Here is a 20,250-nt window from a genome sequence, read left to right as displayed (position 1 = left end):
AACAAAAAAAATGAAAAACAGGAAAATGTTTACAGCACAGCTAAGTAAACTAAGAAAAAAGTTTCATATAATTTCTATATAAGAACTCTTATAATAAAAAAATACCTCAACAGAAAAAAAGGGCTAAGCACCTAACAACAGCTCATAAAAGACATAAAGAGCTAATAAGTAGGAAAAAAATTTAGCATCCTACTTATTTAAGAAATGAAAATTCAAATGACATTTAGATACCATTTATTTCCTCCCAAAATAGCAAAAAGAAAAAAAATAATGAAAATATCCCATGTTGGTAAGGGTTTAGGAAAAAGGAAATTTCCAAACACTGATGGTGGGGACGGCAACTGGAAAAGCTCTCTGGAGGGTAACTGGATAGTACTGATCAAAAGCCTTAAAATTAGCACCAGTTACTCAGTACCTGTAATTCCACTTCTAAGAATTTATCCAAAGACAGCGGCAGGCATGCACAAGCTGTTGTCTAGGACATGTATCACAGCACTGCTTATTCCAGGGGTCAGTAAACTACAGCCCATGGACCAAATAAGGCCAGGCCTGTTTCCACGTGGTCTATGATCTAAGCATGGCTTTTACAGTTTTAAAAGGTTGTTTTAAAAAAAGAATATATGACAGAGACCATATATGGTCCACAAGGCCTAAAATATTTACTATTTTGCCCCTTACATAAAGTCTGGTTCATATAATCAAAATATTGGTCAGCCAGTGATCAACTATAAAGGATTGGTTTAAAACCATGATACATCATACAATTAAGTGTTCTTACTAATGATGATGTAATTATGTATTAATTGACATGAGAACATATGTTCTCACGATATGATGACATATTGTCCTGTACTATAATGTTAAATAAACCCCAAGTTACCAAGCTATGTGTAGCGTGATCCCACTCGTACGTATGATTATATACTGTGCATAACATACATCAGAAAGTTAACGGTGATCATCTCTGGATAGAGAGAGAACAGGTGATTAATATTCTATTTTTGCATAGTGGTATTTTCTCAATTTTCCACAGAGTATAATAAATTACATAAAAAGAAGAGGGGTGACTGGGTATTCAAGTGTTACTTGTGGTACCTCCGGTTCTCCTCCTTCTGGAAACGTGGCAGGGCAGCCCTTCCTGACCCCTTTCAGGGCTGGTCACGGTCACATTACTCGATTTGGTTGCATCACATAACCTCACTTCCAGGGGGAGAGAAAAGCCGCATTCCTTTCTCCTGCTTCAGCACACGGTTTCCTCTGACCACTCACAGCAAAATGCCATGGGAGCATCGTGAGGCCTGGGACTGTGTCACATCACAGCCAAGCTGCCATCTGCACTCAGGCCTCCTCCTTCTCTGGGTATCCCCATCACCTTGGTTCGTCACTGTTTCTGTGTCTGTGTCCAGAGACTGAGCTTCTTCAAAGGCCGCTCGACTCTCATCTCCAGCCTACAGCGTCTGACACAGAACCCAGCGCATTTTAGGAGCTCATTAAACGTCAGTCAATCATTGCAGCCTATTTCTAGGACTGAGAGAGATTATGAGGCAGCTGGAGACTGTGAGATAAAGTTCAGGGAAAAAAGGACAAAGATCCAGAGGAAATATCTGCCTTTTAGCTGCTGGGGCACAGGGTGGGTGAGGGGTGAGGGGGATACCAAATAGGTGTATTCTTTCTTTTCTAAAAAAGTTTATTCTAAAATAAGGATCTACTTTACTGCTTAAAAGGTTTTCATTCACAACCTTAATAACTGACCTTAATTACAGGAACTATAAGTGTTAGGGGTTAAAAAAAACTCTTTATGAAGTACAGAAATTATGTAAATTATGGCATTAGAGCAAATGAATCCTGAGAAAGCTCCACAAAGGCCTTTTAGGCTGACTTGCTAAAAGCTGGCTGTATCTCCTCACCCAAATGAAACATGAATTCCTTAAAGTCTGCTCTCATAATCTCTACCCCATTTGCCTGTAACCTATGTATTATTTTCATATGCCGGTTTAATTTGCAACACCATAAACCTGTTGGGGGGCAGACAGCATGCCAAGCACTGGACAAATGCGTGCTGCATGCCTGGTGTGGCAGCCCCCGCCCAGCACTGGAAATACAGTGAGATTAAGACACCCCCAGACTCTTCCTTCAGGGAGCAGATGGTCTACTGAAGAAAGACGCTAAGGAGAATTCTGTAGATAAAGCTTAACCACAGAAAAGGTGAACACAACTACCTCTGTATCAGTGAAGCACTTCACCTCACGCTCCCTGGCGGCAGGGCTGCCCTGTGCGCCCTGCGTGAGCTTGTGACCCTCACTGGCCTGCCAGTAAGGCAGCTGTGCCACCTCTGCCTGGATGGGAGGCAGAGAGGCCCTCACGGCAGCAGGGTGGCGTCTGGATACAGCCCCGAGAGCCTGGCCTCTCAGTGCTTCCTGGCTGGAGAACATGGGTCTCCTTCCTGATGAAACAGGACTAGCCCATCATTTAGAAATATTCCAAAGGAGACAGAAACTAAAACATAAAAATGTAAGGTCTTTATATGCCACCAATTAATCAAGGAAAAGTGTCTTTGAGGCTCAGTGGCTTTCTATCCTCTGTTTATTTCATTTCCTACTTCTCTGCCTCTTAAACGGGGCAGTATGACAAACATTTTCTCACTACAAAGTGACCACCAGGTGCGGTGGGAAGGGCACACATTAGGAAGCCGGGCAGCTCTGGACAAGAATCAGCTTTGGCAGTTGAGCCACCTAGACCGGCAAAGCCAACAAGTTCTTAACTCTACCCTTCTGAGCCCTAACTTCCTGATGGGTAAAGATATGAACATTAACGTCACCGAGAGAACTACTGGAGAGTGACATAAGGTAAAACTGAGTGGAAGCACCTGACACACAGAAGCCCTCAACAAAACTCTGTTCCTTCCTTGACGTTTCGGAGGTTTTGCCTTCTCCTCACACTGGGAAAAAGACACTCTGCCACTAAATGGTGCCGCTGCACCCGGACTACGGTTCTCAGCCCCGCCAAGTTCACTGCTTTTCTGAAGACTGTCACAAACTCACCGCCCTTCAATTTTAACATTCTTTAGATGAGTAACCCACAGATATGGCATATGTCCAGAAGGTTAGAGTCTAGAGTTTTAAGTAGCGCATGTCGGGCTGTTTCCAGAAACCATCGAAACAGCCCCAAATTCTTAATACGTGCACTTAAACCAAGTTCTCAAACTGCTCTCACCTGAGGGAGTGCAGTGCTCTCTGTCAGGCCAGGTTCCCCTGCTGGTGATCAGGGAAATAGGGTTAAGTCTCAGCGGGTGGCTGGCTGGCTGGATTGACAAAGACCTGAAATGCATATTTTCCTGCCTTCACTTAAAAATTAAATTTATTTTTTGTTTTTCTTGGATTGCTAACTCTTCCATCCTCATAAATTACGTTTCCAAAAGAACTTTTAATACAGTAGCCCAGTAAAGATCAATTTCCATAGATAAAAGTTTGGCTTTAAACAAACAAGTGTTACAGCCACTGAACTAGACCTGGGCGGTGGAGATGGGCCGACGTCGCGGGGAGCAGGTGATTCCCACTGTCAGAAAGGAGGGAGCGGTTACTGCAGGGAAAGCAACGGGACACACGCTGTGCCCGATTCCCACAGCCTCAGGTTAACAGGAGACGGACCTTTACCATCAGATTTTTCTTTCCTAGTCGACAGGCCAGAGAAGGCTGAGGAACATCAGGGGGGAAAAGATGTATGTAACATGGGCAGAGCTGGCCACGTGCCAACCTCGGCAGCTCAGGGATGGAGAGGGCCCGCATACCACCCCCACTCCAGCGCCCGACTCAGGGGTGTGCGGTGCTGTTCCGAACCTTCAATGATTTCTCACAGCCACAGTGAAAATGCCCCCAAACCCCCAAATCCGAGTTTTCTCACCTCTCCACTATTCCCCAACCCTGACTCTTCATTCAAGTAGACCTGGTCAACTTGACCTGTACACAGGTTGCCAGCTCTCATTGCCATAGCCGCTGACACAGTTGCAGAGACGTCCTCGTCACCTAGAACACCCGCCCCAGTTGTGCATGGGCCAACCCTAGGCAGGACGACTCCAATATTCTAGCTCTCCTCAGAAGCTTAACTGGCCCCGACCACTTTCCAAAAGTGACCCTCTCTCTTCCTTCTCTGCATTTCTCTAAAGCATTTTCCTATTATTAACCAATATCACTGTCTGCTACTTACCACTTTTATTTATCATTTTATGATAACTTTCTACACTTTCCCTCACCTTCCTAATGGGTCAGCACGTTCCTTAAAAGGAAAGACAGATGTGACAGTACTTGGCACGGTTATTACTGGGAGGGTCCTGGAGGGATCAACATGCAGCTAGGGGTGTAAATCACTCATAATTTGAAACTACAGGTCATTATTCTTTTCCAAAATTCTAAAACGCACATTTTATACGCTTCTGGAATTTTGGTGTTATACCATAAACAAAACCACAGTTTTAAATAAAATGCTCTTTTCTCCAGTGCCAGAAGCTAACAAGATTTGCATGAAATACCCAAGCAGCCCCCTGTAACGGTGCCAGCCTCGGGGCGGTAATTCCAAACTCGGCAGAGCTGCACCCCAGCACACACTGGCACGCAGTACTCGCGGACACTTGTTGAGAAAAGGAACCTCTCCACTAAAACTCTCAATACTGCTGACGAGGGCCATTAACCACACAAATATCAGCCATTTCGTGCTCAGTCCCAGGACCGGGTGGGCTGCACTTGGACACAACGCGGGAGGACTGCTGGGCCCTGTGACGGCCACCCGCCACAAGAAGGGGGAACAACGGCTCAAGCGCGGGCTACTCACCACCATGTTGTACGCATCAGGAACTTCAGTTTCAAACTGAAATTTTCCACCCTGGTAGTAACCCTCATCTATCAAAAAACACAAAACAAAACAAAAAAATCCTTTAAATTAAAAAAAAAGGAAACAAAAGGCAAACACTATGTTAGCATATGGCAAATACAGAGAATTAAGTGTTGAAAAAGAGGACTGCAGGGCTCCTTTGTTACTTCATCAGCCTTGCCCCTGACCTGATGGTTACAAGTCAGCCCACACTCACTGGCGCCTGCAGTGCTCTCCTCCTCACTGGCCACGCGCCCTCGGGAAAGGGGAGGCCTCCCCTGGGAGACTGGCCCCCTCCCTCCGCTCAGCCCCTCGATCCCGGCCCGCAGCACCCAGTGCCTCCCCTCAAGCACAGCTCATGACAGGTAACCACCTTGCTTCAGCGCTTGGTCACCTGTTGGCCGCTGGTCTCCCCATGAGAAGTCAGTTCCACGGGGGAGGCAGGCTTGTGTTGACTGCTTTTTTCCCGGTGCCTGGCACGTGGCTTCCAGTCACTCGGTAAACACTGACTGAGCATGGACCCTCTGCCAGGCCCTGCTCCAGACCCTGGCCGGGGACACAGCAGTGAACCAGACAGACAAAATCACCATCTCAGCGACTGTGCCCGGTCAGCAGTCGTGGGCTGGCTGGCCGAGTGTTTGGTACAGCCTTCAGAACAGAGCAGGCCCTCTGGAAAGGGGCTGGAGGGTACGCAGAAGAATGTCCAGGGTCAGAGCGGCACCGCCGTGCCCCTCCCCGCCCCCACAGGTCTGCAGACCCCACAGCTCAGTCCCAACTCCCTCGCTGCGCAGCCCACCTCTCTGCCTCTCCTGGAGTCCGCGGGCCGTGGGCTCGGCAGAGTTGCAAGCGCTGCTGGCGTGGCTGCCAACAGAGGGCGCTCCAGCACGAATGCCCCCCACAGGAGTTAAATTACTCTGAACTTCACAATTTGATAAAATTACCATCTTTAAAACGAATGTTCAACTTCCTCTAAAATATTATCATCGTGAACAAATCAGCAAGATTACATTTTATCACTTCCCTCAGCTTTTTATATAAAACGAACATTTAATAGGAAGTTGTTGGTCTCAAAGCAGCCACCACTAAAAAACCATTTTTCTTCTTTAAGGGCATTGCGATTGTGTCAACATTTATGTCTGTCCCGCAGTTAGAACTCGCCTTATCTCACCGTGTTACACAGGGAGCCCTCTGTGCCCTGGAGCCTACCCCCTCCTTCCTGCCAGGAACCATACGCCAGTGTCTTCCAGCCAGGGTAGGGTACTGCGGGGAGGACACACTGTCCACGGGGTATGTGGGCACTGACAGCTTTAAGAGAATCCACTTCTAGATGGCCAGAGTCCATGAGTGCCCTATCGTGAAACGAATCTGCCCAACCGTACTTGTGAGGCCAAGGAGGCAGGCCAGCTGTCCCTTCCCACCTGGCCTTTCACTGTCTTCCTCCCATTTGTAAAGAAGGCCTGCTGCTCATCTAGCCTCTTCCTACGATGCACTGCACCAAGGTGTGATGCGCTGGGCACAGTAAAGCTCCTTGAATCGAGGCACTGCACAGGGTTGTGCCTTTCCCTATCTTACACCCATTTCTGTAAAGGGCAAAGCGTGGCATTAAAGATAAGATGTCCCAGTTCAAGTTGGAATGTCTTGAAGTTAGACACACCGTGGAGCCCGATGGCAGGGATGATGAGATCTCATTTAGTGACAATCCCGGGACTCCTGGAAAAGAATGCCTCACCCCCGTGAGAAGCAAGCACAGAGGGTGCCAGGAAGTGAGAGGCCCGTGCCTTCCCCCGCATGCTGCCAGGCCCACGTCCCGCCTCTCCACTAGGGGTTAAACTCGGAAGTAAGGTAGCTGTTGGAGACACATCTTAATGTAGAGGCTTCGACAAAGAGGGAGTCTTGGCAGTTAGAACTGGTCTTGCCTACTGATGCACACGGCAGAAATTTCTGATACACTGAATGAGCTAAATCTGCAGCCACGAGTTTTTGTAAAGCCTAAGTTTTTAATGTTATATTGGTAGGGGTATGATGAAATTAACATCACAATTTTCTCAATGCTTTCTGAATATTTCAGGTAACATGAGAGGCCGCCAAGTGAAGAATGACGGGTATGATCAGCAGTCGGTTGGCAGGTCTTAGGAAAGTGGTTTTGGTGCGTACCTTGGAAAATGCGACACAAAGGGATTCTAATGACTGGGTTTGCAAAGCCACTTCCAACCAGGTGGTTCCCAACTCTTTGCTTTCAACAAAATAGAAGAAGGAACCTAATCTAGTAATCAGCTGAAAGACCACAGTAAAATACCTTGTATGATTTTTGGCCCCTAACTTTGAAGTCCCTGGACACAATGACGTAGTGACAACAAACACCTTCCGTGCCTGCCTACTTATTTATATGAACAAGCAGTTCTCAGTGTCTACGCCTACAAAGACAAAAGGAAGCATTAAAACTGATATTGACCCCTTCTTTCTGGCATTAAGTAACATCGTTCACAAGCACATCAACTAAATCAGAAAAATGCTAAGAGTAGCCTCTCATTCTCAGATACATTTCCGATGAAATGCTATTTTGTTTAGTAACCATCATTATTTATCCAACAAATATTTGATGAATGCTACTATGTGTCAGGCACTGTTCTAGGCACCACCAGCAAGAGACCTTCCTGCCCTCATGAAGCTTACATTCTAGTGGGAAGAAACAAAGTAAGTAAGTTAATCATGCAACAGAAAGTGAAAAAGAGCTGAGGGGCTAGGAGGTGTGAGGAGCTGCCATTTTAAATAGGGAGGTCTGAGAGTGAAGGCTTGCAAACGGAGGGTATCTGGGAGAAGAACACTCCAGGTACAGAAGCGTGGTGAGAGACCCGTGAGAGGGCCTGATGCATCCAGGGAACATGCAGAGGCCAGAAGGTGAGGCAGGGGAAGGGGAAGCTGTGGCTGCAGAGGTAGCAGGCCTCCTCGCAGGCCCTGTTGAGTGCGCTGGCTTTTATTCAGCAAGGCAGGGAGCCACAAGAGGGGCCTGAGCAGAGGAGGGGCAGGGCCACAGGAACGCTATGCTGGTTAGGAGCAGGACAGCTGGAGTGGAGATACTGTGATGGTAGCAACGCCAGGATTTGCTGGCAGATTAGGGGTGGGGCGCGGAAGAAAGGAGTCGAAGCGCTGCGCTGTTTGACCCTGCAATGGAGAAGGGCAGAGCCGTCACCTCGAAGCTAAAAAGACTGCAGAGGGCACAGGTGCGCCAAGTCCAATGTCGGATTTGAGATTAATTTGAGATTTCATGTCAACAGCCAAGTGGAGACACTGATCGGCAGCCGACAGATCTTTCTGGATAGAGCTTTCTGGAGTGTAGGGGAGAGGTCAGGGCTGCATGAGAGGTTTGGGAGCTGTGTATAGGAGCATCCAGATTTCATGAGCTGGCGCGGTCCCCAAGGACCTGACTATGGAGGTCCAAGGACAGTGCAAAGCCTTGAGGCATCCCCGACTTGGGTCAGGAGACGGGACAGGAGGGGCAGTGGCAGCAACAGAAGAAAACCAGGAACCAGGAGCTGGCACAAACAACAACTGTAACAACTGTTCAGAAGAAAATGCTCAACACCCAGGAGTCTCACAGTGATAGGAACGTCTTAAATAATTAAATATAAATATATAGTTACAAAAGAGTATGACAGGGTGAAAAAATTCTTATAGGCAGAGGAATGTTTATGTTAGGATAAAATTCTATGAGACAAGTGAAATAAAAATATATGAGTGCAAGGAGAAAAAGCAGCAACGAACATTTTCCAACCATTAAAGTGGAGCTTGTTCATATATATATGTATTTTTTTAATGCATGATGGTGGGTGTAGCCATGGTATTTAGATTCTACTGGAAACATTTTAAAGAGTAAAATAATACTTTCCCCTTTAAATGTCAATATTTACAGCACACTGGAAATTACACTCTACGCAAATTTTAAACTTAAGGGCAGGAAAAACACAATCCCTGCCAAGATAACCTTGTAGATCGGGGGTCGGCAAACTCTCTCTGAAAAGGGCCAGGCGCTACGTACCTGGGGCTTTGGGCTACAGGTCTCTGTCATGTACTGTTTTGTTTTATTTCGTTTCATTTTTTATTTTTTAAAATAGCCCTTTAAAAATGTAGAAGCCATTCTCAGCCCGAGGGCTGCACAACAACTGGCCCGGGGTGGGCTTTGGCTCACAGGCCTGGCTTGCCCACACTCAGGTGAAAATATAGCAAAACAAAACTGCGGCGCCAGGCTGAGTGACACTGAGCACCCGTGCAGCGGGCTCACGTAGGAGGGAGAGCCGCTGTGGGCTGAGCTAGCCAGGGGAGCCTGTGGGGCGGGCGTTAGCGGAGACCTGAAAACCAGCACCGCCAGCAGCACAGCAACAAGCACGCTGACACGTGGAGCGTGGACCACGTGCAGTCGCCGGAAGCTCTGCTCACGCGCCCAGTCCGCCACACTGCGGCTGCTTTAAAGGAGCCACTGAGGCACATGGACTGAGTACCTGCTGCTCCACAGCTGGCGGGCCGCTTCACATCAGGCAGTGTCACAGGGACCTGGGGATGCGCGGGGCAGGGGAAAGGAGGCGGGGCGGGGGGTGGGGCGAGGGGAGCGGGGAGAGGAAGGCGGCTGGGGGCAGAGGAGGGGCCAGGTGGGCAGAGCTGCAGACAGACCCCGAGTCAGCTGTGACAGAGGGGTGCTGTGATTCGGAGGCAACCGCGAACATGAGGAAAGAAATGAAGAAGGCTGTTTAGATGTAGTAAACAGAATATCAAGAGCTAAAAAGCATAATATCTGAAACGAACACTTCACTGCATGAGCCTCAGAGTCAATCAAATGCTGCAGGGATTTCCCTGGTGTCCCGTGGTTAGGACTCGGAGCTCTCACTGCCAAGGGCACAGGTTCAATCCCTGGTCAGGGAACTAATAAGATTCCACAAGCCGTGCAGTGTGGCCAAAAACAAAACAAACAAAACTCAGCAGAAATAGAAACGATCCACAGAGAGAAAAGTGAACAAAACCTCGTGACCCCAATGGAGGTCTAGTTTATATGTACAGGGAATATATAGGTAAGATATATATTTTTTAAAGTTTTACTTGGGGATATGCATACTTTTTAAATATTTATTTTATTTATTTATTATTTTTATTTTTTTCGGCTGTGTCAGGTATTAGTTGCGTGTGGGCTCTTCGTTGTGGCGCTCGGGCTTCTCTCTAGTTGTGGTGTGCGGGTTTTCTCTTCTCCAGCTGCGGTGCACAGGCTCCAGAGCGCGTGGGCTCTGTAGTTTGTGGCACACAGGCTCTCTAGCTGAAGTGCTTGAGCTCAGTAGTTGTGGCATGGGGGCTTAGATGCCCCACAGCATGTGGGATCTTAGTTCCCCAACCAGGGATCGAACCCGCTTCCCTGCATTGGAAGGCGAATTCTTTACCACTGGACCACCAGGGAAGTCCCTAGGTAAGAGATATTAACATTCGTATATCTAACTGGAGTCCCATAAAGGGGTTATAGATAAAATATTGAAAGGAATGTTGTTCAGTTATTTCTCAATTTGATGAAAACTATAACTCACAGATCCAAAAAGGTCAATAAACCCCAAGTGAGATAAACAGAAAGAAAACCACATCATAATAAAACTGCTAAAAACTGTGACAAAGAGAGTACATTAAAAACAGCCAGAGAGGGCTTCCCTGGTGGCGCAGTGGTTGAGAGTCCGCCTGCCGATGCAGGGGAACCGGGTTCGTGCCCCGGTCCGGGAGGATCCCACGTGCCGCGGAGCGGCTGGGCCCGTGAGCCATGGCCGCTGAGCCTGCGCGTCCGGAGCCTGTGCTCCGCAACGGGAGAGGCCACAGCAGTGAGAGGCCCGCGTACCGCAAAAAAAAAAAAAAAAAAAAAAGCCAGAGAATAAAATGCACATCACATAAAATGAAACAAAGAATCACCACTAACTTCTTATAAGAAAAAAAAATGTCAGAAGGCAGTAGAATGATATCCTTAAAATGCTAAAATTGTCAACTTAAGAATTCAATATTCAGCAAAGCTGGCAGAATTCATCATTCAGCAAATCTGCACTACAAAAAAAATCCAAGGATGTTCTTCAGGCAGAAGAAAAATAACATGGGAACTCAGGTCTACAAAAAGGAATGAACGTTAAGTGGTAAATATGTTGATAAATATATGAAGAAAATATAATTATCTAAAACAAAAATAATAACGTATTCTGGGTTTTAACAAATGTACAGTAAATGAGACTATAGGATAAAGGTTTGGATGGGGAAATGGAAGTATAGCAATATTAGTCTACGCTTCCACCTTAAGAACTAAAGAAAGAAGAGCAAATGAAACTGAAAACAAGCAAATATGAACAGAAAACAAAAAAAATATTAGAGGAAAATCAATGAAACCATAAACTGGTTCCTTGCAGAGACCAATAAAATTGATAACCTCTAGCCAACTTGATCGAGAATACAGAAAACAGAAATTTTCAATGGCAGGAATTAAAGAGGGGATATCAACACAGACTCTACAGAACTTAAAAGGCTCAGAAGATATTAAGAGCAACCTTATACCAATAAATTTGAAAATGTAGATGGCATGAACAAATTCTTTGAAAGATATAAATCACCAAAGCTCACTCAAAAATAAGAAGTCCAAGTAACCCCTACTATTTAAGAAATTTTAAACTCTTACCACAAAAACAAAACAACAAAATACTAGACCTAGGTGGCTTTACTGGCGAATTCTACCATTTAATAAAGAATTAATAGTCATTCTACATAAAACTCTTCCAGGAAACAGAAGGGAACACTTCCCCATTCATTCCAGGAAGAGTAAGGAGGGGAGAGGAAGGAAAGAAACTAGAGCCTTATCTTGCACCATACGCAAAAATTAACTCAAGGGGCTTCCCTGGTGGCGCAGTGGTTGAGAGTCCGCCTGCCGATGCAGGGGACACGGGTTCGTGCCCGGGTCTGGGAAGATCCCACATGCCGCGGAGCGGCTGGGCCCGTGAGCCATGGCCTCTGAGCCTGCGCGTCCGGAGCCTGTGCTTCGCAACGGGAGAGGCCACAACAGTGAGAGGCCCGCATACCGAGAAAAAAAAAAAAACAAAACTCAAAATGGCTCACAGACCTAACTTTAAAACCTAAAGCTATAACACTACTTAAAAAAAGGAAATCTTTGCATTTCTTAGACAAAGATTTCTTAGGACACAAAAAGCACTGTATTAGTTTTGTATTGGTTGCTGTAATAAATTACCACAAACGTAGCAGCTTAAACAATAAAAACTTACTATCTTTCCTAGGTCATTTGTCCAAAACGAATCTCACTGGGCTAACATAAGAGCTGGCAGGGCTGCACTTCTTTCTGGTGGCTCTAGGAAAAATCACTTTCCAGCTTTAAGCAGCCACCTGTATTCCTTGGCTCACAGCCCCTTCCCTCCACCTTCAAAGTCACTGATGGCCAATGGAAATGATAACACATGCAACAACATGGATGACTCTCAAAAGTACTGTGCTCAGGGAAAGAAGCCATGGACAAAATGCTACGTACTGGTTGCGGCCATTTATATGACATTCTGGAAAAGGTAAAACAACAGGGCCGAAATCAGATCAATGACTGCCAGGGGCTGGGGGTGGGGAGAGGAAACTGACTACAAAGGGGCCCAACTTCTGAGCTGATGGAAACATTTTATGTGTATCTTGATTGTGTTGGTGTTTACAAAACTGTATGTGTCTGTCAAAATGTAGAGAACAGTACACCTAAGAACAGTGGCTCTACTGTCTGTAAATTATACCTCACTAAACATGATTTTTAAAAAAGATAAAGGTAAAGCCTGCTACATAAAAGGCACCATCAGGTGGTCCAGGAAAATGAAGGAGCGCTGGCAATTTTTACAATGCCAAAAAGCTCAACATTTAAACAGCGTGTCATTTTTAAATATTTTATATACATTATACACGTTTTTACTGGTAACCATCAGAATATATATTTAACCATGGTAATGAATGGCTTCTAAAACAGTACGTCAGACATTTAATTTCACACCCACTCCTAGAAACCTGAGCATCCCAAGAGAGAATCTGCCTCAGTTTTACTTGCGAGGCAGAGGGCAGAAATCAGTGCAAGAACAGTATATATCGGACAACATGTCACCTACTCAGCCGTAAGCAGAGACATACTGCATCAACACAGTTCTTGCAAGCAGCAAGGAAAAGAACAGTGAATGTTTCCCTAACAAAAGTTAGCTGATGTGAAGGCAGATAACTGACTGTCTCAAGAGCAATCGCCACATATCTATTATATATGAAAGGAGAAGAACTGCCACCTGCATTTCCAGGATTATTTGAAAGAAAAGACTCCATCAGGAAGAAGTCTGTCCCTCATGATGGGTATCCATATAAAGCTAAAAATCAACCTAGAAAGAACCAGGGATGAGAGTACACATTCTGTGTCTGAAACCGTGACATATTAACAGTAAACCACACACAAACTACTATGAGACTGGGGCGGTGGTCAAGCCAAAGGCCTGCTTCAGTGCTCTGACCCATTTCCGTATCTTTTAACACGTCCATGATTATTTAAATGTTGTTCCAAAATGTTCATGTGTGGAACCAAACCTGTGTTTCAGGCTTACTAACCATATTTCTTTGCTCAGAAACTGGGAATCTTACTTTATTTCACACTAAGAAGTTTTTCCTTCTATAACTCCAAAGCTCTGAAACAAAGCTTAGAACAACTAAGAACCAAACGTAATGCGGATAACAGATAAAACAATTTAAATTTCATGACTCCGTGTAAGGCGCACTTTTATTATCATGCTCATCAGTTAGGGAGTTTTTATAAATTAAATGTTAAAATTAAGAAAACATGACAAATCTAATAATCAACACATTTAAAAACATACTTACGTGAATATACACATAAATATACAAGACTTACAATGTAGCTACAGAATTCCCTAATCAGAATTTTTAATATATGTAACAATAATAAAAAGGATGTTAATAACCATTAAAAAAGCCTCCCACAGGGACTTCCCTGGTGGCACAGTGGTTAAGAATCCACCTGCCAATGCAGGGGACACAGGTTCAATCCCTGGTCTGGGAAGATCCCACATGCCACGGAGCAACTAAGCCCGTGTGCCACAACTACTGAGCCCGCGCGCCTAGAGCCTGTGCTCCGCAACAAGTCACCACAAAGAGAAGCCCGCGCACCACACTGAAGAGTAGCCCGTGCTCACCGCAACTAGAGAAAGCCCACGCGCAGCAACGAAGACCCAACGCGGACAAAAATAAATAAAATTAAAGAACAAAACAACAAAAAAAACAACCTCCCACATATCTAATAAAGAACTTATACCAGGTATATAAAACTTACAACTCAATAATGAGACAAGCAATACAATTTTTAAATGGGTAAAATATTTGATTAGACACTTGAACAAAGGAGATATACAGAGAGTAAACAAGCTTGGGAAATGATGCCCAACATCTTTAGTCACTAGGGAAATGCAAATTAAAGTCACAATGAGACACATACCTAACAGAATGGCTAAAATTGAAAAGACTGATAATACTAGCTATTGGCAAGAATGTAGGGTAACTGGAATTCTCATTCATTGCTAGCAGGAATGCAAAATAGTACTTTCATTTTGGAAAACAGCATGGCAGTGTTTTATGCAGTTAAACTTCCTCTTATCACATAACCTAGTAATCGCGCTGCCAGGAGAAATAAAAAACATTGGCAAACGAAGACCTGCCCACAAAGGTTTACAGCAGCTTTATTCACAATGGCCCAAAAGTGGAAATAACACAAAGGTTCATCAATAACCTGTTATAAATAAACTCGAATACACCCATACAAGAGAATACAGCCCATCAATAAACAGATACAAAATACCACATAGATGAAACTCAAAAGCATTATGCTGACTAAAATAATGTAACTTATACCTCAATCAACACTGCTTAAAAAATTTTTGAAAAATCAATCTAAGTTTCCACCTTAGGAAGGTAGAAAAAGAAAAGCAAATTAAACCCAAGGTTTAAGGAAGGAAATAATAAAGAAAAGAGCAGAAACCAATAAAATGGATAAACAACTGAGAAAAACAAAAGCTTGCTCTTTGTAAAAGATCAACTGGATAAACCTCAAGCTAACATGATCAAGGAGAAAAAGAGAAGATCCAAATAAACCAACATCAGGACTAAAAACAGGGACATCAGTACAGATCCCACAGACATCAGTAGACTAATAAGAAAATATTCCAAACAACTTTGGATGGTATGAGAATGCTAAGAGCAGTCTTACTCATCATAGCCAAAAGCTGGAAAGAATTCAAATGCCCATCAATAGGAAAATAAATAATTACGTCATATTCATACAACAAATACTGCTACCCACAAGAATACCCATGAATTTAAAAACATGTCACATGAAAGAAGCCAGAGAATAAGAATACATACTATGATTCCATTTATATGAAATTCAAGAACTGACAAAACTAATTTATGGTAAGAGAAATCAGAAAGCAATTTTGGGTGGGTATCAGGGAGTGAGGAATTGACTGCAAAGAGGAAGAAGGGAACTTTGGGAATGCTGGAAATATGTTTACTGGGATTGTGGTTACACAGGGATGTGTATCCATTTTGCAAAACTTATTATGCTCTACATTTCAAGTTAGTACATTTTATTGTTTGTAATTTTATACCTCAGCAAAATTTATTTAAAAAGCAAAAACTAAAATTAAAAAAAAAAAAGGTCCATGGCCCCCTCTGCCTACAAGCCACCGTGTCACAGTGGGGGCAGGCTGCGGGGACCTCCACAAGTCAACTGGGCAACTCTGACCTGGCCCAGTTTTTCAAATCATCCCTCTAACTTCACAGAAGACTCTGGTGGTATTTCAGCCAGTCTTTAGATTTTTGCTTTGTTTTGTTTCATTTTACTTTCTAGTATTGTTTCTTGTTTTGTGAGTTGATGTGGGGATCTTTTTCTTCTAAGTTCATTTCTTTTCTTTTCCTCTATCACCAAATTACATTTCCATCTTTTCTCTGAAGAGTACATTTATCCCCAAGCGTTAGGGACATTCCAAAAACAAACAAAACTATAAAAATCTTACCAAGTACGAACAGGAACTATCTTGCCAGGAGCCAGATAAAGAAGAGCTTTGCGCTTCAAGTGCAGATGCAATTCTTCCACCCTGACCACCTAAATATCTAGATATTCTATATTACTGAGTTTTCAGACTCAGCCCCAGTATTACTGGCTGCAAATGAGCCAGTTTCAATACCATCTGCTCCATATACTGTTAAAACTTAACTACTTAGACCTATCTCTATAGTTTTTCTTTAATAACTAAGAAGAGCATGACTCCAAAAAGTTGTTTTTTTTTTTTTTGTGGTAGGCGGGCCTCCCTCTGCCGTGGCCTCTCCCGTTGCGGAGCACAGGCTCCGGACGCGCAGGCCCAGCGGCCATGGCTCACTGGCCCAGCCGCTCCGCGGCATGTGGGATCCTCCCAGACCGGGGCGCGAACCCGGTTCCCCTGCATCGGCAGGCGGACGCGCAACCACCGCGCCACCAGGGAAGCCCCCTCCAAAAAGTTTTTTAAAAAACCAGGATATTGGGCAAGTTTTTAGGGTTGGCAGATCTCTGCCATGCTTCACTTAATAACAAAGGACAAGAGCCACAGCAGCTTTCTGAGTCACTGACACCACAAAATACGGGCACACACACAGCACCTAAAGAGCACGCCGCACAAAGCTCTATGTGTGCACTTCCACAAATATAAATGCTCAAGTACTAAGCAGTTACAGGCACCCAAACACAAATTCCTTTTTTACTTGATGGAATAGTGAACACAAAAACTGTAACAAACAATCGTGCTGCAGTTTCAAGAATAAGAACATCAAAGATGGTGTCATAGACATAATCTCAATAAGAACAACATCGGGCTTCCCTGGTGGCGCAGTGGTTGGGAGCCCGCCTGCCGATGCAGGGGACACGGGTTCGTGCCCCGGTCCGGGAAGATCCCACATGCCGCGGAGCGGCTGGGCCCGTGAGCCATGGCCGCTAAGCCTGCGCGTCCGGAGCCTGTGCTCCGCAACGGGAGAGGCCACAACAGCGAGAGGCCCGCGTACCGCAAAAAAAAAAAAAAAAAAAAACAACATCCATGTAATTTAGTAAAAAAATTCAGTTAAAAAACAAAAAAAAAAGAAAGACTTATCCAGAGGTTGGTTGGACTCCACACAAACTCACTCATGTAAGACAGTAATAAGCCTGGCAAAAGCAAACAAGGTCTCTGAATAGCTGAGAATCACAAAGCTCTCGCAAATGCCCTAAAAAGGCAGAGAGAAGAAAATATTTTTACTACAAACACACAAGTGTGAGACTACTTAGTAAACAGAGAACCGATCTGAATTGCCACAATTTCTGAAAATACCCTGCATTGCTTAACAGTAATAGTAACCGACGTTCATAATGGTGCCCTTCGGTCTCCTGGAAACAGAGTGCGCTCAGGATCCCTCACTAAAAAGGGCAGAACCTGCAATGTGTTTATGAAGGTGGTCAAAGAATGGTTAGAACCTCCATCACTTCACAGTTAAAAGTCCTGAGCTTCAGTCCTCCCTCAAGGTCAGGCTCGTGGAACGCCCGTTGCTGACAACGATGTTCTGAGATGTTAATCTCTCTACCCTAGTGCTCACTCACCTTAGAAATGGAAATGGTACCAGACTGAATTTAGGGATATGCCCCAGAGTCATTTGTAGAACCACCACACAGACTAAACGAATTTTTTAAAGTTTTCAAGCACATTTTGAAAATGGGATTTCTCCTGTTATAATACAACACCTTCCATGGAAAAAAACCATCCTACCTGCAGGGAGACAATGCCAGGGCTTATCTGTGGGTTCATTACCACCTACTGAAATTCTGCACTCTTTCAGTTTTTAATTAAATTAGCTAGTGACTCATTATTCTCAGTTCCTCACTCCCTTTCCCTCCCCCAAATAAAACAACACCCTCCACAACACTGCTTCCCCTCTCTTGTTAATTCCCTCTGTCCTGCTTCCTTCCTTCGCCACCCAGCCCACAGCTGCTCCACTGGCCTCGGCGCCCGCTGTCAACGTAAACGCCAGAGGGCTGCACTGTGGAAACGTGCAACTCCCAGAGCTGCACTGTAACCAGGAAAAACCCAAGCCCTCCCTCTAGCTGCGCAGCGTGACCAAGGAGAAATATCTACCGGCTCGGAGCGCTTGGAGCCTGGACACTTGATCGGTGCGAACAAGGACAGCTGGTAATCTGCTTGCTTCCTGGTGCCTGTAACAGGCCGGGCTGAAGTGCTTCACACCCATTATCTATTTAATCCTTGCAACGGTCCCACGAGATAGGTTCTATTTGATCCCCACTCTGTAGCTGGGTAGGCTGCAGCTGCGAGGTTATTAAGCAATTTAACCAGGGCCACCCTGCTGCTAAATGGCAGAGCAGGATCTGAATCCAGTTATGACCTCAGAGCTCACACGCTCCACCCTACACCAGGAGCCTTCGTCGTCATTTGCTGGGGGTGTTAACGCCTGCACCCAGTTACTGGGTACACACCACAAGCCTCAGAGCACTTCCCTATGCTTTACTGGACTACAGCATGTATCTCGTCTTCACATGGAATGGTCATTACCGTCATAACTTTCGAAAAGTTGGGGGACAAATCAAACCAAATAGTACAGATTTCGAAAGCCTTTGGAATTTGCTGTCTGAAAATCACTTTAATACTTACACATGTAAGAACATTACCTGGGGTGACAGTTAGCTGAAAGCAGTGAAGCTTGTTTGGATCAGGAAAGTACACTTTACACGTACCTGCAAAAGAAACGGGCCGTCATGAAGGTCTGACAGTCAGCAGCGGTCCTTACGTTGAGGCTAACTTTGAAACACACGGGAAAGTTTAACGGTGCTGAGGAGTCTACAGGCTAAACCGCTATGTTTCTCCTATTTGTGTAATAATAATTATGCCAACGTGCTGAAGTTGCAAACCAGTGACATTTGCTATGTGTTTTCCTCCTTACAGTTTTTTGTTAGCTCCAAATTGGGATGTCATCTTTAATCCTTTAAATGGTCCCTAAAAATAGAGATCTTTCCATTAATTTCAAGAATGATGCTACTTTGCTTTGAGAAGAAGAAACCATACCTGAAGGAGATTAGTGTATGTGGGTAAAGGCTAACTAAACACAGAAAAACCAGAAGAAGAGCCCAGGCCAAACTTCTGGTCTGTTCACCCAGCACCACAGTCATCTGTACCCACCACAGCAAAGACAAGTTAAAAGCAACTGTGCCAGCTAAAGTAGCTCACACCCAGACCACGGCTTTTCTTTTTTCTATTTTTTTTTAATGTCTTCACGACCCGACCGATAATTCAGCTTGGTTTGCTGGTGACAGGATGCTCTGCTGACTTGGACGGCAACACTCTAAGCGCATGGGCACTGCACCAGAACGGCCTGGATCAGGAGACCCAAGTAGTTCCGCTGGAGAAGAGCTACTGCCGAGGTGCAGACAGGGCAAGACATCCTACATCTGCCTCCTTCGGACAAACGATGCAGAAGAGGGGTAAATACCCGAGGGATAAATGCTGAAGGAATGTGGAAGGAATATACATAGAAGTTGTCTGTATTTTATAAACCTGGAAAATATTATGCTAAATTCTTTGGGTCGTCTGCTATTTCTTACAAGTCCTGATGAAAATATTTGCCCAGTTTTACATGGTATGAATTTTCGTCAAAAATAGGACAATTCAAATTTAGCCTTGGAAACAGCCTCACAGGCCATCTAATCCAACATCTCAATTGCGAGAGATGACATGAGGGTCCAGAGAAGTTCAGTGACCAGCCCAAGACCACACAGGTTATCAGCAGAAGGAAGTTTAGTTCCCAAATTAAAAACTAGTTCATGCCTCATTTCATTACTTCATGAACATGCCAGAGATGACGCATAAAAACAATGCGGAACTGTTAGTGGGGTTTCTTTTTTTTTGACTAATCCCTCAGAAAAATCGTTGCCGAGTGAAAGGTAACTCCATCTAGAAGAACAGGAAAGGGTCTCAGAGATTACATGGTCATTTTCCTGGTTTTCAAAATAAAGAAACCAGGGGCCAAAGAGTTCAAGGCTTTCACCCAAACCACACATTTGAACGGTGTAGAATAATTTAAATGGCATTCGTTTTTCCTAATCTTAACGTGGAAAGATAAACACCATTTTTCTAGTGAAATATACGTAACAAAAACGTATGACAAAAAGGGCTCTTAGGAAAGTTCCATTGATTAAAGTTGGCAGCACCCATTAGTTTTTAACGTCCGGTATTCTCCTTTGTTTGTTTAATAAAAGTACAGATGTAGAAATCAATCCTTCTAATATAGACT

General features: G+C 44.6%; 1 protein-coding gene across 5 annotated transcripts in view; it reads right to left on the bottom strand.

Moving 5' to 3' along the window:
• Positions 1-20,250, bottom strand: part of UBE2F (ubiquitin conjugating enzyme E2 F (putative)) — a 53,607-nt gene that overhangs the window by 14,527 nt on the left and 18,830 nt on the right. For 3 of the 5 annotated variants that reach the window (XM_028483004.2, XM_024124480.3, XM_024124481.3), the window contains exons 4-5: positions 18,632-18,697; positions 4,825-4,892 (exon numbers count right to left, since the gene is read on the bottom strand). In XM_028483004.2, coding sequence (XP_028338805.1) covers positions 4,825-4,892; positions 18,632-18,697 — 134 coding nt within the window. The remainder of the gene's footprint in view (positions 1-4,824; positions 4,893-18,631; positions 18,698-20,250) is intronic. The other 2 variants (XM_028483011.2, XM_024124483.3) reach the window with 1 other exon arrangement.

Source organism: Physeter macrocephalus, chromosome 2 (genome assembly GCF_002837175.3).
Source record: "Physeter macrocephalus isolate SW-GA chromosome 2, ASM283717v5, whole genome shotgun sequence".
Taxonomy (NCBI): domain Eukaryota; kingdom Metazoa; phylum Chordata; class Mammalia; order Artiodactyla; family Physeteridae; genus Physeter; species Physeter macrocephalus.
This window is presented reverse-complemented; position numbering and strand designations above follow the sequence as displayed.